We start from the raw sequence: 23742 nt of genomic DNA, 5'->3' as shown, positions 1-23742 counted from the left end.
TTTTTTGCGCCATGATGTGATCTTTCTATCGGTACCTTGATTGCCCATATACGACTTTTTGATCGCTTTTTATTACATTTTTTCTGGATTTGATGCAACCAAAAATGCGCAATTTTGCACTTTGGAATTTTTTTGCGCTGACGCCGTTTACCGTGCGAGATCGGGAATGTGATTAATTAATAGTTCGGGCGATTACGCACGCGGCGATACCAAACATGTTTATTTATTTATTTGTTTACTTTTATTTAAAACCTGGGAAAAGGGGGTGATTCAGACTTTTATTAGGGGAAGGGGCTTTTTACTATAAACAAATTTTTTTTTTTATTTTTTTTTTACACATATACTAGAAGCCCCCCTGGGGTTAGGGTTATTCCCCCTGGGGGACTTCTAGTATATATACTTTGATCTCTCTTTGAGATCTTTGCTGTATAGATATACAGCAAAGATCAATGAGATCGGCACTCGCTTGCTTTCGGCTGCTGCAGCCGGAAACAAACGAGTGCCGAGTTGGGGACGGCGCCATCTTGGACGAGTCCCCGACCGGCATCAGACAGGGAGATCACCCCCACTAGACACCAGGGAACGGTTGTCTCCGGTAATCGGAGGCAGCTGTCAACTTTGACAGCTGCCTCTGATTAGCTAATTAGCGGGCACGGCGATCAGACCGTTTGAATTTGGTTTGAATTTTTTACAGGCCATCAGATACAATAAAAGTTATACATGTTACATATCGTTGTAATTGTAACGACTTGAGGAACATATATAACAAGTCAGTTTTGGGCGAAAGGCATAAAAAAAATACCCTCCAAATTAAAGAAATGCGTTTCGCAGTGTACTTTATGAAAAAACTCAGCCTGTCATTGCAAAGTACAATAAGTGGCGCAAAAATAAGGGCTCATGTGGGTTTCTAGGTGAAAAAATGCAACTGCTATGGGGTCTCCCATCAGATACTGTATACCAGGGTTGGAGAACCTTGGGCCCTACAGCTGTCGCAAAACTACAATTCCCATCATGCCTGGTCAGCCAAAGATTATCCAGGGATGATGGGAATTGTAGTTTTGCGACAGCTGTAGGGCCGTAGGTTCCCCATCCCTGCTGTATATAGGCACTCATCACCGTCCTGACAGCTTTGGGGGTGTGGTCAATGAATAAAGGGGCGGGGCCACGTGAAACAAATCGCTGCAGCATGCTCTCCTCTGGCCATAGTTGGCGACTCTCTAATAGATGGCGTCCGCCATTCCTCATCTAGACTACAACCAAGTGGGTGTGTGATAATGCAGAGCGATACGTGTGCAGCCAGCGCAGAGAATGCAGGATGTAAACAACTGGCAACCAAAGGGTTAACAGGGAACAGCGGTGACGTCATAGGCTCCGTGCGCTCTGGCACGCACAGCTCCAACGGACTACAGACACCTCTGCTGTAAACTACAACTCCCATGAGCGGAGAAGCTCGGCGCATGCGCACTAGCAGTCTTATTTGTCCTCTCATAGGCGGATGGAAAAAACTACACGTCCCACACTGCCTGGCGGCTTGCGCATGCGCACTGCCGAACGCTGGGCCATTTAAAAGTCGTCGTTAGGGGAAATGGCCGCGCAGCTAGGTACGTTTGCTGAGGAAAAAGACAAAGCCAAGGTAGGGCGGAAGAAGAAGCGGAGGGACGGCTCACCTTCCTCGGAGAAGAAACGGAAGAAGAAAGATGAGGGGAGCGCCGGGGAAGAGCTGGCCGAGAAGGAGGCGAAGAGGAGGAAGCTGCTCAATGACACCCATCACAGCTGTCACCATCACCACCATCATCATCACCACAAGCACCATCACCACCACCACCATGCCAAAGAGGAGCTGCTGCTGCTGCGGCCGCCCCCCGGGCCCCCCGGCGGCCAGGCCCTGTCCTCACTGCCCCAGCTGGAGAGGCCCCGGGACAAGGGCAAGAAGAAGCACCGGGCCAAGAAGGAGAACGGAGAGGGGGACGGCAGCCCCCTGAGGGCCGGCAAGACAGGTGAGAAACGGGGTGGGGGACAGCAGCCCCCTGAGGGGAGGGAGAACAGGGAGGGGGACAGCAGCACCCTGAGGGGAGGGAGACAGGTGAGAGACGGGGTGGGGGACAGCAGCCCCCTGAGGGGAGGGAGAACAGGGAGGGGAGGGGGACAGCAGCCCCCTGAGGGGAGGGAGACAGGTGAGAGAGGGGAGGGGGACAGCAGCCCCCTGAGGGGAGGGAAACAGGTGAGAAACGGGGTGGGGGACAGCAGCCCCCTGAGGGGAGGGAGACAGGTGAGAAACGGGGTGGGGGACAGCAGCCCCCTGAGGGGAGGGAGAACAGGGAGGGGAGGGAGACAGGTGAGAGGGAGGGGAGGGGGACAGCAGCCCCCTGAGGGGAGGGAGAACAGGGAGGGGAGGGAGATGGCAGCCCCCTGAGGGGAGGGAGACAGGTGAGAGAGGAGGGGGACAGCAGCCCCCTGAGGGGAGGGAGACAGGTGAGAGGGAGGGGAGGGGGACAGCAGCCCCCTGAGGGGAGGGAGAACAGGGAGGGGAGGGAGACAGGTGAGAGAGAGGAGGGGGACAGCAGCCCCCTGAGGGGAGGGGGACAGGTGAGAGGGAGGGGAGGGGGACAGGTGAGAGGGAGGGGAGGGGGACAGGTGAGAGGGTGGGGAGGGAGACAGCAGCCCCCTGAGGGGAGGGAGACAGCAGCCCCCTGAGGGGAGGGAGACAGGTGAGAGGGAGGGGAGGGGGACAGCAGCCCCCTGAGGGAAGCGAGACAGGTGAGAGGGAGGGGAGGGGGACAGCAGCCCCCTGAGGGAAGCGAGACAGGTGAGAGGGAGGGGGACAGCAGCCCCCTGAGGGGAGGGAGACAGGTGAGAGGGAGGGGAGGGGGACAGCAGCCCCCTGAGGGGAGGGAGAACAGGGAGGGGGACAGCAGCCCCCTGAGGGGAGGGAGACAGGTGAGAGAGAGGAGGGGGACAGCAGCCCCCTGAGGGGAGGGGGACAGGTGAGAGGGAGGGGAGGGGGACAGGTGAGAGGGAGGGGAGGGGGACAGGTGAGAGGGAGGGGAGGGGGACAGGTGAGAGGGAGGGGAGGGGGACAGGTGAGAGGGAGGGGAGGGGGACAGGTGAGAGGGTGGGGAGGGAGACAGCAGCCCCCTGAGGGGAGGGAGACAGGTGAGAGGGAGGGGAGGGGGACAGCAGCCCCCTGAGGGGAGGGAGAACAGGGAGGGGGACAGCAGCCCCCTGAGGGGAGGGAGAACAGGGAGGGGGACAGCAGCCCCCTGAGGGGAGGGAGACAGGTGAGAGAGAGGAGGGGGACAGCAGCCCCCTGAGGGGAGGGAGACAGGTGAGAGGGAGGGGAGGGAGACAGCAGCCCCCTGAGGGGAGGGAGAACAGGGAGGGGAGGGGGACGGCAGCCCCCTGAGGGGAGGGAGACAGGTGAGAGAGGGGAGGGGGACGGCAGCCCCCTGAGGGGAGGGAGACAGGTGAGAGAGAGGAGGGGGACAGCAGCCCCCTGAGGGGAGGGAGACAGGTGAGAGAGAGGAGGGGGACAGCAGCCCCCGAGGGGAGGGAGACAGGTGAGAGAGAGGAGGGGGACAGCAGCCCCCTGAGGGGAGGGAGAACAGGGAGGGGAGGGGGACGGCAGCCCCCTGAGGGGAGGGAGACAGGTGAGAGAGAGGGGAGGGGGACAGGTAGAGAGAGGGGAGGGGGACAGCAGCCCCCTGAGGGGAGGGAGACAGGTGAGAGAGAGGGGAGGGGGACAGGTGAGAGGGTGGGGAGGGAGACAGCAGCCCCCTGAGGGGAGGGAGACAGGTGAGAGGGTGGGGAGGGAGACAGCAGCCCCCTGAGGGGAGGGAGACAGCAGCCCCCTGAGGGGAGGGAGACAGGTTAGAGGGCGGGGAGGGAGACAGCAGCCCCCTGAGGGGAGGGAGACAGGTGAGAGGGCGGGGAGGGAGACAGCAGCCCCCTGAGGGGAGGGAGACAGGTGAGAGACAGGGTTGGGGACAGCCCCCTGAGGGGAGGGAGACAGGTGAGAGAGAGAATGGGGAGGGAGACAGCAGCCCCCTGAGGGCCGGCAAGACAGGTGAGAGGGAGAATGGGGAGGGGGACAGCAGCCCCCTGAGGGCCCGGGGGTGAGAGAGGGGGGGGGGGGGAGGGAGACAGCAGCCCCCTGAGGGGAGGGAGAACAGGGAGGGAGACAGCAGCCCCCTGAGGGGAGGGAGACAGGTGAGAGAGTGGGGAGGGGGACAGCAGCCCCCTAAGGGGAGGGAGAACAGGGAGGGAGAACAGGGAGGGAGACAGCAGCCCCCTGAGGGGAGGGAGAACAGGGAGGGAGACAGCAGCCCCCTGAGGGGAGGGAGAACAGGGAGGGAGACAGCAGCCCCCTGAGGGACGGCAAGACAGGTGAGAGGGCGGGGAGGGGGGACAGCCCCCTGAGGGGAGGGAGACAGGTGAGGGGGAGAACGGGGAGGGAGACAGCCCCCTGAGGGCCGGCAAGACAGGTGAGAGAGCGGGGAGGGGGACAGCCCCCTGAGGGCCGGGGGTGAGAGGGAGAGCGGGGAGGGAGACAGCCCCCTGAGGGCCAGGGGTGACTGGGAACAGGGAGGGGGACAGCCCCCTGAGGGCCGGCAAGACAGGTGAGAGAACGGGGACGGTGGTATATAGTGTGCCCAGGTGTGCCAGGACTGGTATATAGCGTGTGCCCAGCTTTGCCAGGGGGTGCGGGAGGCCGGACACATGGCTGCACGGGGAGGCGGGTGGTATATAGTGTGTGCCTGGAGGGCTATACAGTGTTTGTGCCCAGCTGGGTGGCATATAGCGTGTGCCCAGCTGGGTGGCATATAGCGTGTGCCCAGCTGGGTGGCATATAGCGTGTGCCTAGCTGGGTGGCATATAGCGTGTGCCTAGCTGGGTGGTATATAGTGTATATAATGTGTACATATATATAGTGTATATAGCATGTGATCAGCTGTGCCAGCTCCACCATGGCAGAAGGAGAGGTGTATAGCGTGTGCCCAGCTGTGTGGTATATAGCGTGTGCCCAGCAGTGTGGTATATAGCGTGTGCCCAGCTGTGTGGTATATAGCGTGTGCCCAGCTGTGTGGTATATAGCGTGTGCCCAGCTGTGTGGTATATAGCGTGTGCCCAGCTGTGTGGTATATAGCGTGTGCCCAGCTGTGTGGTATATAGCGTGTGCCCAGCTGTGTGGTATATAGCGTGTGCCTAGCTGTGTGGTATATAGTGTATTTATAGTGTGTGCATATATATAGTGTATATAGCACGTGCCCAGCTGTGCCAGCTCCACCATGGCAGAAGGAGAGGTGTATAGTGTGTGCCCAGCTGTGTCAGCCCCTTCCAGGACTCCCTGGGGCTGCATCCAACTTCTGCAGCTGCAGGGAGTCAAATTCTAAAGTTTGGAGAATGTTGCTGAACAGTTTGACCACCCAGGATACCCGCTTACTGTGGGCTGGCAGGATGATGGGGGGGATCTACTTACTAGTGGACAATGTGTGATGGCTGCAGCCGAGCGGTGGTACCAGTGACGGGACTGCTTATCAATGGCAGCCGTGATGTCACTAGTGCTGCTGGGGTCACGGACTGGCTGTGTTAGGGAAGGATTGGTACACTCATGGCACACAAACTGCAGCTATGGAGGCCGTTTATGCATTTGTTCCATTATGCGGTTATATGAGCCGAAAAGTCAGACTGGAATAAATGTACAACTGACCTCTAATTGTAGTCAGTGCTGTCAGGGTACTGATCCCTCTGGTGTACACATGTGGGGGTGACTCTGACCATGCTAGTCATGGGCTCCGTTACACAGTAATAGGTGCAGGCTGTTCCCCAGGCTTCTCTGTGATTGGCTGTATTGGTCACATATTGGCTGCTAGTAAACGGAGACTGGGGGCACAGGGTTTCTGCACTGCATCCAACAGGGGATTCTATGACCTATAGAATGCTTAATGGCCCCTTTAAGAAACTACTTGCTATTTTCAATACATTCCCTGCCAATGGTTTAGAGCAGGGGGTGGGGGGAAACCTTGTCTCTCCAGCTGCTTTGGCTGTCCAGGCATGATGGGGGTTGTAGTTTTGCAACAGCAGAAAAGCCAAGGTTCCCCATCCCTGGTTTATATGGAGAAATGTAAGCTGAGCTGTGATTGGCGGCTTTGGGAAAATCAGACAGATTGCTAAATCTTGGCCAGTATGTCCAGTGGTTGTCGTTCTCACAATAGATGGGCATTAGAGAGGTTTTATTGTATATTTATAAGTGACTGTGGTAGAAGGATGGGCAGTTTTCTGGGCATTGTTCCTATAAGACTGTACAGACCACATGGCGCACCTTTCCCAGTATGATACTGGGTATAAGTGCTGTTCTGCCAGACTCCGCACCACCAGGTATTACACTTGTCCCTACTCCTCTGAAACGTGCAGGGTGGTTGTAGCTGGGGTTCTAGTGATCAGCTGATCCCCAGCCACCTTCAGCCCATTCATAGTACTGTAACAGGGAGACATGGCCGGCACTCCATACAGGCTGCACATATGACTTGGCCGATTGGCATAAACAAGAAATAAAGGATTAGTATGGTGGGTTTAGTTTTATACTTCTACCTGCCCTGCAATTTTCTTTGGACCCCAGGTAATATGTAACACTAGCAGATAGGATTGTGACTTCCCTGTATGGTAAACCTGCGACCACTATGTGCTGTACAATAGACTTACTATGCACTATACACTTTCTATGTGGCATAACCCCCTCCTGGGGAAGAGAATTATAAGATATAATCCTCATGGCGAGCGCCCCTCTGTATGATGTGAAGTTGCTTTATGACCATTGATGGAGACCGCTTGCCTCCTACTAACAGCTATGACAGGGGATGTTGTTTTCTTGCAGCCTAGTGTATAGTAGGATGTACATCAGCTGAAGGCACTATAGTTGTGAATGGCGCTCGTTCCCAGACCGTCATTGGGTTTCCTGGCCCGGGAGCGGAGGATGACTGCTCTGTGTTTTCTGCGCTTGTGGCGTCCAATGAGTCTTGTTCCTATAGCCGGCAGCTAAACGGAGAGGCGCATGTCTGACAGCTAATAGATGTGACCTTGTCTGCCTGCTTGTATTGTTGGGCCCTTTTCACACGCTCTGTGAAGTTGTCCGTAATCACGGACAATATTCTAGCCGATTGCTTTCTATTGAGCTATTCACATGTTCTGTTGTTTTTCTTTTTTTTTTTTGTTTTTTTTTTTTTCACTGATCTGCAATCCGTTCCATGAATCGGACATGTCATAACTCGGATGACAGCAGGGATTCCCCCATAGAATTCTATGAGATCTGTGTTTTTTAGGGATTGCATGGATTTGACATCCGTGCGAAATACGAATGTGATATTAGTGTAATTTAAAAAGCTTTAAGCAGATCTGTGAAAAACACGGACACGGATGCTAACGGGCGGTTTTGCACGGGTCACGTGTGAATGCAGCCTTACGCCTTACTCAGATGTTCAGGAAAGTTTATCCGTAATAAAGGTTCAACTTAGAGCACATTGATGTACACTGGGCTATTCACACAGTCCGTTTTAATTTTGATCCTTTAAAAAAAAAAAAAAAAAAAAAAAAAAGGCAAATATGGATGAATTTATATGGACCACGGAGTAAAAATAGCGGGAGGTTTTGCAGTCCGGAAAAATGACTGAACGTGTGAATGAGGCCTTAGGGCCCTATTACACGGGACGATTATCATGCAAAAAAATCGTTATATTATTCAACTTTAAGCGATGATCGTCCTGTGTAATTGCAGGCAACAATCTCAACCTAAAATTTTTGCTAATCGTTCGCTGTAATTCCACATTCGTTCGCTCAAGTCCCGCATTTTTTCACTAATCGTTCAGTGTAATTGCACATTGTTCATTGTTTTCCTGGGATCAGAAGGAAGAATAAACGGTTATAGTAACGATCCCAATAACGACCATCATTCTGTGTAATATGGTGAACGATTTCAGGTTAACGATAAACCTAATCTAGTCTGTGATCGTTGATCGTTAGTCGTTAATTGTTAAAAATCGCTCTGTGTAATAGGATCCTTACTGTTTCTCTGGGAAGATAAACCCCAAGACCCTTATTGCCTTTATGTGAGAGTAGTAGTCCTCCTGCGCCTGTGAGATGTAAGTGGTGGTATGAAGGGAATGGTAGCACCTGTTGGTGTCTATTGTACGGCTGCCATCAGAACGTATTCACATGCTTTCTAACTAACAGGATTTGCAGAAATTGGACACTAGGAAAGTCTGACAGACTCCATCATCATGATAGGAATTTCCCTTTTTTAGTGCTATAAGTAAGCTTTTCTAAAGGACCTAGTTAGTAGGAATGGTATGCTGCTGTGGGCCAGAATTATTATAGGGGCACTCCAGCAAAAAAAAAAAAAAATTAAAATCAACTAGTGTCAGAAAGTTTATATAGATTTGTAATACTTCTATTTAAAAATCTTAAACCTTCCTGTCCTTATCAGCTGCTGTATGTTCTGCAGGAAGTGGTGTATTCTTTCCTGTCTGACACGGTGCTCTCTGCTGCCACCTCTGTCCATGTTCAGAGCAGGAGAAGTTTTCTATGGGCATTTGCCGCTGCTCTGGACAGTTCCTGTCACAGACAGAGGTGGCAGCAGAGAGCACTGTCAGACTGCAGAGAATACAACACTTCCTGCAGGACATACAGCCGCTGATAAGTACTGGAAGATTCGAGCTTTTTAAATTGATGTAACTTACAAATCTGTATAAATTTCTGGTACCAGTTGATTTGAAAGAAAAATGTTTTTGATCGGCGTACCCTCAAATATTTCTAGTTCAACACTAGTATTGTTCCTGACTGAGGGAGACTGTAGTCTGTACTAAAGCTTTTCAGTCTTTCTTCTGGCACCCTACCAGTTTGCACATGGCGATCAGAGATGAGGGAGCTTACAGTACAATCACTGAATCAAAATCTCAATTCATGTAATGTAAGACACTGTCTTGGTGTGTAGACACCACCTCAGTGTGCTCCATCTCCATAGATAGGCTGGCTTCCTGACACTTTAAAGTAGGCCTGTTGGCAGCTTTTTACTGTCTGGGATAAAGGCAATAGTACAGTGGATAAAACTCTTTACTTCAGTCTGTCACTCCAGCTCTGAGAGAGGTTTTATGCAAATTAAGAGAGAAAAACCCACAGGGCCCTCGTCTGCAACATTGGGACGTGACATCACCATGTTATCCGGGAAGTGACATCGCCATGTTATCCAGGAAGTGACATCGCCATGTTATCCAGGAAGTGACATCGCCATGTTATCTAGGAAGTGACATCGCCATGTTATCTAGGAAGTGACATCACCATGTTATCCAGGAAGTGACATCGCCATGTTATCTAGGAAGTGACATCGCCATGTTATCTAGGAAGTGACATCGCCATGTTATCCAGGAAGTGACATCGCCATGTTATCTAGGAAGTGACATTGCCATGTTATCTAGGAAGTGACATTGCCATGTTATCTAGGAAGTGACATTGCCATGTTATCTAGGAAGTGACATTGCCATGTTATCTAGGAAGTAACGCCTTGATGCAGTAGTAAGTGCAGGGGAAAAAAAAGCAGATGTGCAGCCCAGGCTCCCTCCCTCTCTCCTGCAGGTAGCACTGGCTATCCCATGTTTTGTCATGGTGCCTACCAGGCACATTGGTGAAGAATATAGAGCTTTTCTCTTTCTGTGGTGAGGAGACCGTTCTGGAAAAATAAAGTGCTTGACAAATGTGATGGGATTGGTATAGGCGATCACATGGAGGGAAGTGGATTGCAGTGACTATGACCATTTAATTCCCTCAGTGATGCTGCAGAGCAATTGAAAAGATTCCCCCCCAGATTGCAGCTGATCATTGTCTGTGATCGGCTTATTTCCAGGGTGCCCATCTAAGTAAAAGTGGATGCCTGTGGAATCAAATCAATTGTTTTCAAGCCTTATAGGATTTGAGTAGTCCATAGACATGCTTTGTTAGCTGTGCAGTGTTTCAGATGCGGGGTTGGCGGGGCCCCCCATCCTGTCTTGGGGTTGGCGGACCCCGGTCTTGGACCTGTCTTGGGGTTGGCGGCCCCCTGTCTTGGCCAAATGCTTGCATATGCAGCTTTTCTCTCTATTCCTGAGCAGTATATTGGTGGATACAGTGATGAGCCTCTGGAACACGCACCTGCAATGTAGAAATGGATGCAAGAGTATATGTAGGTCACAACCATGGCAACATTGAGATGTGTAAGGCAAGGACGCTGCTGTAACGGCTCACACTGATATTCACAGATCCTGAGTAATTACATGGAGCTTTTCCTATGCCTGCTGGCTATAGAAGGGTTGGTTGTCTTTTTTTTTTTTTTTTTTTTTGGGGGGGGGGGGGGGGATTCAGTTTAGCTGATGCTATCTATTATTGTGGAAGTAGCATCTGTACATAGATTTGTTGTGGGACAGGGATACATGTGACCAGGACAGGGTTAAAAGCAATGTATTGTCGGGAACTGACCTGTTACACACAGCCTTTTCTTTCTTTGTTTGTTTTAGTTTGAAAACAGAGTTGAGTGAACTTTCATCATGTTAGAGTTCGTCCGAATGCTAGTGCGTGGCATTTGGCTAGCGGTGGCTGCTGAAGTTGGATGGGACCCTCTGCAAGGCTACTGTGCTACCCACTGAGCCACCGTGCTGCTGAAATACTGCACGCTTCGGTTCAGACAAATCGGGCATGCTCAAAGTTGGCTCAACTTCAGTCAAAACATTGTAGATTGTAGTCTACACAGCAGCTTGACTTTAGAGGTTTCCCCTGAAAACATTGTAGTATGCTCCCCTATAGGTTTCTCAATAGGACAATAGGAAAAATGGCAGAAGAAAAAAAAAGTTTTACATTTCAGTCGTGTTTTTTTTTTTTTTTTTTTTTCAGAAATCAATAGTCCAGGCGATTTTAAGAAACGTTGTAATGGGGTTTATTAGGCAAATATGCCATTATCCCCAGGTTCCTCCCCTCTCTCTCATTCACTGCTCATTATCAGGAAATCTTGACTTTTACATCAGTGGAGCTCTGTGTAACCTATGAAGAGGGGAGAGGGGAGGAGGGAGATTAGCCGGCAGCAGAGAACAAAGGATTACACAGCGGGAGCTGTGTGAAAGCTGCTATTCAGAGATCAGAGAGGTCCGTGCTGACTTAGCCTGGTGACGTAACTGTAAATTAACTCTTTGTTGTCCTGTTTTGGTGCCTCATCTCCCTATACCCCTCCCGTCTCCATAGAAAACATTGAAGACAGGGGGAAGAGCTTCAAACTGCTTTTTTATTATCAAAATGCATTTTTCAGCTAATAAATTACAAAGTTTCTTAAAATCGCTTGTACTATTGATTTCTGAAAAAAAAAAAAAAAATTAAACGACAGTGACACTTTAAGGTCCATTCATGCATCCAGGATGTGCAGCAGTCACATGACGTACATGGATGTCAAATGTAAGTCTATTGTGCCGTCTAGGTCTCTGACAGAGTGCGGAGAGGAGCGGGCGGTATTCAGCTCTCTATACACACACCACTGGCCATGTAGTGATACACAGGGAGGAGGAAGAAGCTCCATTGCCTTTTCTTCTCCATGTTGACTAGATGCCTCCATACTAACACATTTTTCCCCTTACTATGCCCCCTGAATAAAATGATGTATAAAAGTACAGCCCTGAAATTCAGCCTACCCCCTATTTCTTCATACTGTACCCAGAAAATATAGTGCCGTCCATTGTTCTCTTAGAATATTTGTGCCACATATGTCTGCTGGAAATGTTACTGCCAGATAGTGTCCCTCCAAAATACAGCCATGCCATCACACAGAGTATACTTATACCTATCAATATTGTATGAGACATCTGTGTTATGCAACCATGGAAAGGGATTTCCCATCAGAGCAGATATGCCGTAATAGTCTGATCATTGGGGGTATGATCAGATTTCTATCATGTTCAGTTGATGGAGATGGTTACGGTTCTCACTTAATGTCCAGACATGTTATGTCACACACTTACACTGCTACTTACGGTTGTTTAATGTCCATCTTGTTGTTTTGCAGAAATTAAAGATGAAAATGGTAAATTTCAGAGACTGATAAAGGATGAGGATTGCGATGATGCTCTGCTTCTCAAAAAGCTCAAGAAAAAGAAGAAGAAGAAACACAGGGACGACTTAAGGGGCAGGAGGCTGAAAATGTACAACAAGGAGGTACAGACCCTGTGTGCTGGACTGACACGTATCAGCCAAGAAGCTGTGGATCAATCCGACGTTGAGGTAAACAAGGAGTCTTGTAGATATCTGAAGGACGAGCAGCTGTGTCGCTCTGACCTGGGGACGGAGGAGTACCGGGTCCCTCAGGAGGTCCAGATGCCTTTTGCATCTCACCACGAGCACTGCGTTCGCACCACCACATTGAATGCAGAATCTAGGTTCAGCAGGTTGATGCATGAGGAGATCCAGTCGAATGGCGGGGCCCCGGTTTTACACGCCTACATGGATGAACTGTCCTTCTTGTCTCCTGTGGAGATGGAGAAATTTGCGGAGGAATTCCTGGAACGGACATTTGCTGAAAATGATAAGAGTGCAGCCTACTATGCCCTGGCCATAGTACATGGGGCCGCTGCCTACCTGCCAGACTTTCTGGACTACTTTGCCTTCAACTTTCCAAATACGCCTGTGAAAATGGAAATCCTTGGCAAGAAAGACATTGAGACAACAACAATTGCCAACTTCCACGCCCAGGTTAGACAATCAATTCTTAACTTTATTTTTTTTCTCTCTGTGTCAAAACATCAAAAATTCCCCGTTACACCAAGCAGTTACTGTCCGATAATCGTTTGGTGTCAGCTGATCGTGGTCTTTCAGCATGTTCAATAAAAATGATCATGACAGCAACTTTCTGCTTCCTGTTGCTCTCTTCAATGGATCTAAGTATTACAAACAACATTTTCAGGACACATGAGTACTATTACACGGAACGGTAATCGGCCCTATCCGGCCGATTATAGTTTCGTGTAATAAACACAACAATCAGCCGATGACAATCATTATCGGCTGATTGTTGATATAGGTTTGGACCTATGATTGTCGGGCACCAACAGCGAATCGCTACGTATAATAGCGGTGCGCGGCCGGTGGCTGGGCGATTTGCAAAATGCATACATTACCTTCTGCTGCCACCTCTGTCTGCGAGGAACTGTCCAGAGCAAGAGAGGTTTCTTAAGAGGTTTAAAAATTTGCTGTTGCTCTCTGGACATTTCCTGACATGGACAGAGGTAGCATCAGAGAGCACTTTGTCAGACTGGAAAGAATACACCATTTCCTGCAGGGCATACAGCAGCTAATGGAAGACTGGAGATTTTTAACAGAAGTACAAATCTGTATACCTTTCTGACACCAGTTGATTTGAAAGGTAATTTTGTTTTCACAGGAATTTCCCTTTAAAATGTCACTGTCGTTATAACTTTCAATGCCTAAGTCAACAGTAGATGTGAAATAAGTTTGCAATATACTTTTTTTTTTTTTTTTTTTTTCTTTATCATACTGTAAAACAAAGCTGAACTTGCCAGAAATCCAGGTCCAGTCTCCTGAAGCTTTATAATCTTGTGCTAGTTGGAATAAGACTAAACACAGGAATTCCGGCCAGTGCAGAGTCACTGCTCAATGTGTCCATCATTCACATGACTGCCTTCTCTCTGTTAGCGCTCAGATGGTCAGATGACCTGGGAAACACTGTATTTCATGTGTTGTGTTTTCCATGATGACTAAAAGAATAAAAAAATAATGAATATAAATTACAAACTTGCTTTATATCATCTACTGTTTTTAGGTTTCAAAGGTGATACTTTTAAGATGAGCAGAGCTTGTCCTGATCATGGGGGTTGGTCATTGTGCCCACACAATTAAAGGGGTTATCCGGCGATACAAAAACATGGCTACTTTTCCCCCTCTCTTGCCTCCAGTTCAGGTGCGGTTTGCAATTAAGCTCCATTTACTTCAACGGAACTAAGTTTGAAACCCCACCCAATCTAGAAACAAGAGAGGGGGAAAAGTGGCTGTGTTTTTGTAGCGCTGGATAACCCCTTTAAGCAAAAGGAGGCAGTTTGTAATACAGGTTTACGGCTCTTCCACAACTGCTGGGGATGGAAAGGAGTCTGTTCTAACCAGTTAAACACTTAGAAGGACATTTATGAAGCAATGATAGTTGCTTTTTGTGACACAGAAGGTCTATTTGCACATGTATCTTTTGCAATTAAATTTTTGCATTTGGCCCCTCCTACACCACTTGGATGGGAAAGGGCAAAATGAGGGCATGGTCTCTGCATCTGCCAAATTAACTTTTTTTTTTTTTTTTTTTTTTAATTCACTATGTGCACACAGGATTTATGAAGGGGCATTGCGCCTGTAGGTAAATCTGGAGAGGATGCTCCGGGGACATTTTTAAGCCCAGTGCAAAAAGTGGCGGACTTAATAAATGTTTCCCCTAGTGTTGCCTGTAGCAACCCATGCTACCTTGGTACCTCTCAAGGCAGCTCTGCCAATCTGCGGCCGTAGCGGAGTCCCGCCTCGGCCGCTGAATGGCAGAGCTGCCTTGAGACGTCCGTCTCATATGGCAGCTCTGACCAGGAAGCGGCCGCGAGACGGGATTTCCGGGGCAGCGCGATCCGGGCACCGGTGCTGGAGCGGGGGAGGGAAGTGACCCCAAAATACCCTCCGGACCGGAGTACCCCTTTAAAGGGGTTGCCCACTTTATCGTAAAATAGCTCAGTGTACAGTACTGGTAACTGTACTCACAGCACTTACTGACAGCAGCTCCCTGTGTACATCATAGAGCTAAAATCAGTCTCCCCTCCTCCAGGCTGTGCTGTCCTGCTCTGTGGTTAGTCTGTCCATAAGATGGCCAACATAGAGGAGCATGTGACCATGCCCCCGCCCCCCAGTGTCCACCACTGAGCCTGTATATGCCTATGGAGGACACTGGGGGGCGGGGCATGGTCACATGCTCCTCCATTTCGGCCATCTTATGGACAGATTCACCACAGAGCAGAACAGTACAGCCTAGAGGAGGGGAGACTGATTTTAGCTTTATGAGACACACAGGGAGCTGCTGTCAGTAAGTGCTGTGAGTACACTGAACTATTTGACTATAAAGTGGCCAACCCCTTTAACCTGTTTAGTGGCCACAGCAGGTCACAGTGGCTGAGTGGGCGGGTCCTACACAGATAGAAGGCAGCAGGGACAGACTCCATCAGTAGTGCCTTGGTAGCAAGTAAGAAAATATAGGACTTTTTCATACTTATCTGTGCCCTGAGAACAGTTAGAGAAAAATACTCTAGAATATTCCTTTACCCAAATGTCGAGTGGATTAAAGAAGTATTCTGCTCAAACATAACTTTTTGTATGTTACTGCCTATGATGAGACTAAGAATTCCTTCCATTCTATTAAGTCTCCTTCTCCCAGTTCTGCGCTGCTGCTTTCTCCCAAAGACACAAAAAACTGAGTGTGAGCTTTTCTTCCCCCTCCGAGATGGCCGATGTAAACGAGTCCCTATCTGCAACTTTGTAATGCTGTAGGATTAATCACAGTGAGTTCATCAACAGCGTGACCTCACAATAACCCTCCCGGCATTACAAAGAAGCTGCAGTGTTACAGATAAAGCCTGCCAGGGACTTGTTTACATTAGCCGTCTCAGTAGGGAAGGTGGAGGAGAGGGACACAGTTTTTGTGTTTTCAGCAGAAAGCAGCAGCTCAGAACTTGGGGAAGAAGACTGAATAGATAACAAAAAAAGGAAAAGTGTTTGGCTCAAAAAAAAGTTTGACACCAGCGTCAAACTGGAAGAGTGTTGTTTTTTTTGTTTTTGTTTTTTTCCATTGCTAATCCATTATCTTGTGTTGTAGGTCAGCAGAACGTATTGTTGCGGCACATATAGAGCTGGTCCGATGAGGCAGATCAGCTTAGTAGGAGCTGTGGATGAAGAGGTTGGGGATTTCTTTCCAGAGTTCTTGGACATGTTGGAAGAGTCTCCTTTTTTAAAGGTTTGTTAACTTGGTTAGAAATCATGCCATCCAGTTAATTAATGGAAAAAATAATTTGCACATTACAACTGGACCTGTCAGCTGGTACTAGGCCCATGGCTAAATAGGGTTAGTAATTATGATTCTGTACATACCTTTTTTATTTATTTATTTTTTTAATAGTCCTCTCGATTGGTAAGATTTTTTTTTTTTGTTAATATGCAACTAAGGCTTGAATAAGGGGACATCAGTTTGCAGGGGCCTTATCGGTAACCCTGAGCTGTATCTGTGCACTGATCTATATAAGCAACCCAATTGCTTATAAGGGTTGTCCAGGAGGATTAAAAAATGTGTTTAAAAAAATTTCAGTTTTTTTTTAAATTCAAATCACCCCATCCTCTAGGGGGGAAAAAAGTAAATCAACTATGAAATGATAACATTTCTGACTTCACATGGTCGTACGACTGGGCATATAAGAGGACCCCCAACTTTTCCAGTTAAAATATAGTTAGGAATATATTTGCAGTAGAAGACTTTTTCTCCCTCCAACGCACAAAAAATAAAAATGAAAAAACATCAGAGAGCAGCGAGATCTGAGAGGCAGAGAAGGAGGTACAGTAATACTGGTAGGATACAAGGGCGGCCAGACGGGTGACAGAGGTGTATTTTTCTGGGCACAACGCCACTCTACAGTATCTCTTTTTCCCATACCCTGAATGCCTGCAGCTTGCTCTCCCCTTCATACAGTCACCGCATACAGCATGGGTGCGGATGATTTGAGCTGGCCCAACCGTATGCGGCGACCGCAGATTCTCCTGTCCAGTTCAGAGGTTTTTCAGCACCTGGTGTACAGTATAAGACTACCCCTGACTTTTGAGAAGGTTTTCCTGGGTTAAAAAGTAGTCTTCTATAAGCAGGTAAACACAGTAACGGCAAAAATACTAATGTTCATAGAGAACACAGGAACAGGAAGGACAGGAGAGAACTTTATGGCTAAACAACTGTTCGGCTGTCAGTCATTGCAGGTGTATGACCACCTTAAAGGACAAAACTTTTTCCCAGTAATTGAAACACATTAGAAAGTTATATAATCTGCACCCCCCCCCCCCTTCCCCATCTTTTCCCCTCAATCCCCCACAAGGAAGTGAAGTAAAGTCATTCTTACCTACTGACTGTTGACCCCAGGCTGCTCTGTGGCAGCCATTTTGTGACAATGACATCAAGAGGGAGGCAGGTCTAAGTCCTGTTATTCTTTGTCGGGTGACACCTAACAGTTCTACAGAGTCAGACACCACAGGAGACAAAGTGCATCATGGGAAATCCCAAACCAGGAAGTGAAGAAAAAAATGAAGACACCAACTGGAGCTTCAGTTTAGTGTTTTGTTTTTTTTTTGGTTGGTTATCAGTTGTCCTTTAACCCCTAGACGACCCAGGGCGTATAGTTACGCCATGGAAGTCTGTCCCCAGACGACCTAGGGTGTAACTGTACGCCCTGGGTGTTTCTCCAGCTATGAAGCTTGCTCCGGAGCGGAGCGCGCTTCATAGGAGGTGGGGGCGGGCTGCAATCAGCAGCCGGGACCTCACCGGTAATGACACGCTGCAGCGATCGTGCTGCCGCGTGTCATTAACTCCTTAAACGCGCGACCGCGGCGTTTAAGTCTAAGTGACAGGGGGAGTCCCCTGTCACTTACCGATCGGGACCCCCGCAGTGTGACTGCGGGGGTCCCGATCGGTAAAATGGACTGCCGGAGGTCTCTTACCTGCCTCCATGCGGTCCGATCGGCGATCTGCTGCACTAAGCCTGCACAGGCAGGCTCAATGAGCAGATCGCCGATAACGCTGATCAATGCTATGCCTATGGCATAGCATTCATCAGTGTAGAAGTCAAAGTAGTGTATGTAGAAGTCCCCCAAAGGGACTTCAAATGTGTAAAAAAAAAAAAGTTATAAACACTATTACACTACCCCAAAGCCCCTCCCCCAAAGCCCCTCCCCCAATAAAAGTTGAAATCACCCCCCTATAATGATATAAATAAAACATATAAAAATAAATAAACAAATAAACATATAATATACCGTAGCGTGCGTAATTGTCCGATCTATTAAAATATAACAAGCGTCATTGCGAACGGTAAACTGCGTACACGAAAAGAGGGGAAAAAGTGCGCGGATTACCGATTTTATGTTCCATATTATTAATAAAAACTAGAGATCATGGCGGAAAAAATGACACCCCATACAGCCCTGTAGGTGAAAAAATAAAACCGTTATAAGCGTCACAATAGGCCCATTTTATTTATAATTGCCAAAAAAAAGATTTCATTTAAAAAAAATATATAACATTAGAGAATCTGTGTAACCTGCATATGGTTGTGTTCGGGCTGACCTATAGAATAATAGTATCATGTTGCTGTTACCATATAGTGCATTATGTAGACACAGGAACCCCCCAAACGTTACCATATTGCATTCTTTTTTGCGATTTCACCAATTTATATCTTCATAAATAATATATTTGGAATTCCATCATACATGTTATGGTAAAATGAAAGGCGCCATTACAAAGTACAACTATTCCTGTAACAAATAAGCCATTACATGGCCCTGTAGATAGAAAACTGAAAGTGCTAGAGCTCCTAGAAGGGGAGGAGGGAAAAACGGAAACCCTAAGATCAAAATTTGCGCGGTCCACTGGGTCATTTTGGGCCTGGTCCTCAAAGGGTTAAGGGTCTTCGAAGGTGAGGAGGAAGGAAATGCAAGCAAACAAATTTAGATTTGGGGAGTTAGGAATGGGTTTAATGATTTCCTGTTATCTTGATTTTAGTTGGCTTAGTTTTTTGTATTGATTAGATCATTAATAATAGTGTAGTTTACAGTCTGTGGTGTTGAAGATGACGCATGTGAAAGGTGTACTCATCTATTTCTTTGGTTTGTCGTTTCTTTTGCCATTGTGTTTGTAGATGACTTTGCCTTGGGGAACCATGTCTACCCTTAAGCTTCAGTGCAGATCGCAAAGTGATGATGGCCCGATCATGTGGGTGAGACCGGGAGAGCAAATGATCCCCACAGCAGACATGCCAAAATCCCCTTTCAAGAGGAGGAGGTAAAGCGGTGGTCAGGGAGGGGTGGTTATAAACTAAGGGGGAGATTTATCAAACATGGTGTAAAGTGAAACTGGCTCAGTTGCCCCTAGCAACCAATCAGATTCCACCTTTCATTTTCCAAATAGTCTGTAAGGAATGAAAGGTGGAATCTGATTGGTTGCTAGGGGCGACTGAGATAATGCTACTTTACACCATGTTTGATAAATCTCCCCCTAAGAGTCTGGGAGCAAATTGTTACAGGTGTTCACTGATATGGATAAGTTCCATTAATAACCGTTGCCTTTGTATGTTTTACGTAGCTTACTATATTAGTATTTTATGATTACAGAAAGTTCTGACAGCAAATTTATACCATATTTTCCGGCGTATAAGCCGACCCCCAACTTTTCCAGTTAAAATATAGAGTTTGGGATCTACTCGCCGTATAAGACTGCCCCTCTTCCAACGCACACCAAATAAAAATTAATAAAAACATCAGACAGCAGTGAGATCTAAGAGGCAGAGAAGGAGGTACAGTAAAACTGGGAGGATACAAGGACTGCCAGACGGTTAAGAGAGGTGTTTTTGTTTTTGTTTTGGGGGGGGGGGGGGGCACAGCACCACTCTACCATAACTTTTTTTTTCAATATCCCAAATGCCTGCAGCTTGCTCTGCCCTTCATGTAGGGATGAGGCCGTTTCTGACCTCCCGCCACCATATACGGCGACCGTACATTCTCCAGTCCGGTTCTGAAGTTTTTTTAGCACCCATGCTATAGGATGACACCCGGCATATAAGACGACCCCTGACTTTTGAGAAGATTTTTCTGGGTTAAAAAGTCTTATACGCAGGAAAATACAGTACTCTTCTATCCACAATTTGTATATGAAATCAAATGGTCATGTAGATCCTATATAATTCTATAATTCCCTTTAGACCAATCAGCAGCATAACATTTTCTTTTTAGATGAAGCACTTCTAATAAATTTTTTTAACTTTCTTTTAATTTTCTAGCTCCACTGTAGAATCCATTGTAGTTTCACCTTTGCAGAACTATGTACTGATGCATGTCTTGTGTTTTTAAACACTTGCTTATTTATTTATTTATTTATTTTCTTGTAGATCTATGAATGAGATAAAAAATCTGCAGTACTTGCCGCGCACTAGTGAACCAAGAGAAGTCCTTTTTGAGGACCGAACAAGAGCGCACGCTGATCATGTTGGTCAAGGTTTTGACTGGGAGAGTACGGCTGCAGTAGGGGTTTTGAAGGCCGTGCAGTTTGGAGAATGGTACGCCCACTTATCTGTAAATGGGTCACAGTTGTCCCTCCATATGACAGCTTATGTGATCTCTTAAAGGAAGCCTGTCACCCCACGTGCCCTTTCTGCCCAACATAGCACCTTGCAAGCCCAGTGCCTCAGTAACCCCTTCTACCTTTACATGCAATGTATAAGTGTACTGTATATGATGCCATATCAGGGTGCAGCCTGTTAAGTTGAATGGACTTTCACCAGCACTGTCATGGTATAGCAGTGAGGAGTGAGTGATGTGCTGTGATTGGCCAGGCAACTGAGGGAAAGAGAGAATCTGTGTGTGATCTGCTGGTAAACAGCCCATCTCAAGGCTCTGTCTAATCAGTAAAGGTTATGGGTAAAACATTCCCTTTTAAAATAATGACCTGCACATGAATATAGCATTTCTTAATGTATCATTCTTTATCCTTAGGAGTGATCAACCTCGCATAACCAAAGATGTGATCTGCTTCCACGCAGAGGACTTCTCCCATGTTGTGCAGCGATTACAACTAGACCTCCATGAGCCTCCTGTTTCCCAGGTAGTAATGTGAAACCATTCTGTTTCCTATTAGCTGTTTTAAATTTCAGCACAAATTTACTCCCTGTGAAAATAATCCTACCGTTTCTGTATGTGTTCCGACACCACCGGTCTAACTTCTCCAACAGCCGGAGATCAACTTTTGCCACCAGCCTTGTTTAGCTATTTCAACTCTTTCCATAGACATTAAAGTCGTTATAACTTTCAAAATCTAAATCAGCAGTAGATGTGATATAAAGCAAGTTTGCAATATACATTCATTATTTTTTTTTTTTTTTTTTTGGAGAACACGCCACTTCCTGTTTTCTGACTGTTTCTTGAGGGAAAAAATACTGTCAGAAAACAGGAAGTCCTGTGTATCCCAGGCCATCTGAGCACTCACAGAAAGAAGGCAGTCATATGATTAATGGACACATTGAGCCGTGACTCTCTGTACTGGCTGGAATTCCTATGTTTAGTCTGTTTTTTACAACCAACACAAGTCAGAAAATCTGCCTTTATGAGACTGGACCTGGATTTCTGGTAAGTACAGCTTTGTTTTATAGCATGATAACAACCCAAAAAATAATGTATATTGCAAACTTGCTTTGATTCACATCTACTGTTTTAGATTTTGTAAGTTAGGTACACTTTAAGGGGAATGTGTCAGCTGCTGTTAACATTCCAAACTGCTTACAAGGATATACGTGGTACCTTTCATATATCCAGCTGTGCTTCTGTAACATGCTTTTATTCTATAGTGAGTTTTACAGAGGCTTTCCTGAGCTCCTGAAGTACAGCAGCTATAACACCACCTCCCTACCCCTCCCATACCTGACCCTGCGTGAGACTTGGCTTCCAGGTGTCAATCGAGAGGGGGGGGGGCAAAAGAGGAGACATCCCAGCTTGCATCATATCAGGGGCTTGGGAAAGTCTCTCTGCTTTGTACCAGAGAGTAAAAGCATTTTCTACATCCTGGAAGCAAAGATGGATGTCTGAAAGGTACCATGTGTCTCCCTTATCTAACAGCGTCAGCAGTTTGGAATGTAAATTACAGCTGATAGATTCCCTCTAACAAGCGTGCATTGCATATATGTAGCACTATTTTTGGCATGATACCTGCTGCAGAGATCCATTCTGTGTATCTGTTTCTTCATCCATGTTTTCCAGGACTTCCTAGGGCTGCATCCAATTTCTGCAGCCACTAGTAATCAAATGCTGCATGCTCAGGTTCAGAAAGACCCGAGAGTCTGTAATCTCTAACAATAACCTCTTATTCTTTTACTTTCAGTGTGTTCAGTGGGTCGACGAGGCAAAGCTCAATCAGATGCGGCGAGAAGGCATCCGGTATGCTCGGATCCAGTTGTGCGACAACGACATTTATTTCATCCCTCGCAATGTCATTCACCAATTTAAGACTGTGTCTGCAGTTTGCAGCTTGGCCTGGCACATACGCTTGAAGCAGTACAGCCCCAGCAAAGAGGAAACGCAGCCTGTAGAAAAGGACCACGGCTCAGCCGATAAACCTCCGGAGGATCCTCCTATCACTGTAAAGACTGAAACGAAGGAAACTCCTCTCTCTGTCCCAACACATGGACCTTTCGAAGCACCACTCATTCCTCCACAGAGGTTGGAAATCCAGCCGTCACCAACACAAACTCCGAACGCGCACCAGTCAGATTTGTAGATAAAATATTCTGAAGATTTATTTTATTTTAATTTTTTTATTTTATTTTGTTTCGTAAACCTATTTTTTAAACTTTTTGATGTGAAGTTATAGTTTTATAACAGACTAACTTTATTCCTGTAATTTCCGAATACTCCAATACCGGTTTCATAAACCTTTTTACGTAGATTTTTCTTTTAGCTGACAAAGTTAAGTGGGGCAGCAGGTTATGTCATCTAAGGAAGATTGCTGGCTAAACAAAAGGATATTATGGACGAGAAACATCTTTCTAAATTAAGCTGTAATTTCGACAGGTCCCGTGTGCGCCAGGGCTAGCGGTCTTGCAGATTTTTACGCTTGGGGGTTTAATAAGAAGCACTTTTATGTAATATTTGTAAATGTGACGAATTGACATTGTTATGTGAACTCCGTATGTAGTTTTTAGGTTTTTTTTCCGGGTGGGGGGGGAGGTCTTGGGTAGGTTATTATGGATGTTTTCCTTACAAGATTTTTCTGCCAGTATTTTTTTTTTTTTTTTTTTTTTTTTTTTAAGGGGAAAAACTGGTTGGACAAAAAACAAGCCATGCTTACTTTCCCACTCCTTTTGTGATCCTGACACAGAAGATGGCAATCACTGATCAGGCCGAGTGGGCAATCCCAATTGTTACTATTTTCTATCTACTTAGACTGGATACCCAGAAGCTAAGATCAATGGGAAAGTGTAACAAAGGCTTAAAGGGGTTATCGAAAAAACAAAAACATTGCCAGAGACAGCCCCCCTCTTGTCTCCAGCTTGGGCAGGGTTTTGCTGCTCAGTTCCATTGAAGTAAACGGAGCTTAATTGCAAACCACACCTGAACTGGAGACAAGAGTCGTGTTGTTTCTGAAAGAAAGTGTCCATGTTTTTGTAGCACTGGATAACCCCTTTAATTTATTATTTTTCAACTGGCTTGCCCTTCTTGAATTAAAAAGAAAAAAACATTCTGCTGGAGAATCCCTTTAAACCATGACCAGACTAAATGTATTAGTTAGAGTTTTTTTTTTAATGCCATCCAGTTAAATGATTTCACCTTTTTATTTTATTTTAGTACTAGAATTTCAGTACTAAGCTAATGACTCGTAAGGTTTTTTTTTTTTTTTTACGCACACTCCTCCTTATA

At 47.0% G+C, this 23742-nt stretch overlaps 1 protein-coding gene across 1 annotated transcript; it reads left to right on the top strand.

Annotated features, from left to right (window-relative positions):
- The first annotated feature begins 1244 nt into the window (after positions 1 to 1244).
- RSBN1 (round spermatid basic protein 1) lies at positions 1245 to 23039 on the top strand. Its single transcript, XM_069944562.1, has 7 exons — positions 1245 to 1997; positions 12065 to 12747; positions 15905 to 16042; positions 18981 to 19123; positions 20226 to 20393; positions 20830 to 20938; positions 22208 to 23039. Exons 1-7 carry the CDS (start codon positions 1586 to 1588, stop codon positions 22601 to 22603), a joined length of 2049 nt encoding a protein of 682 aa, XP_069800663.1. The 5' UTR covers positions 1245 to 1585; the 3' UTR covers positions 22604 to 23039.
- Positions 23040 to 23742: the final 703 nt, after the last annotated feature.

This window comes from Dendropsophus ebraccatus, chromosome 11 (assembly GCF_027789765.1).
Source record: "Dendropsophus ebraccatus isolate aDenEbr1 chromosome 11, aDenEbr1.pat, whole genome shotgun sequence".
In the NCBI taxonomy this organism is placed as follows: domain Eukaryota; kingdom Metazoa; phylum Chordata; class Amphibia; order Anura; family Hylidae; genus Dendropsophus; species Dendropsophus ebraccatus.
Note: the sequence above shows the minus strand (reverse complement) of the source record. Positions and strands in the feature narration are given on the sequence as shown.

Excerpts from the sequence above, each read along its gene's own strand:
- RSBN1 (XM_069944562.1), top strand. The coding sequence starts at position 1,586 with ATGGCCGCGCAGCTAGGTACGTTTGCTGAGGAAAAAGACAAAGCCAAG. Across the intron at positions 12,748-15,904 it reads TTGCCAACTTCCACGCCCAG|GTCAGCAGAACGTATTGTTG; the intron begins GTTAGACAATCA and ends CTTGTGTTGTAG. Across the intron at positions 16,043-18,980 it reads AAGAGTCTCCTTTTTTAAAG|ATGACTTTGCCTTGGGGAAC; the intron begins GTTTGTTAACTT and ends TTGTGTTTGTAG.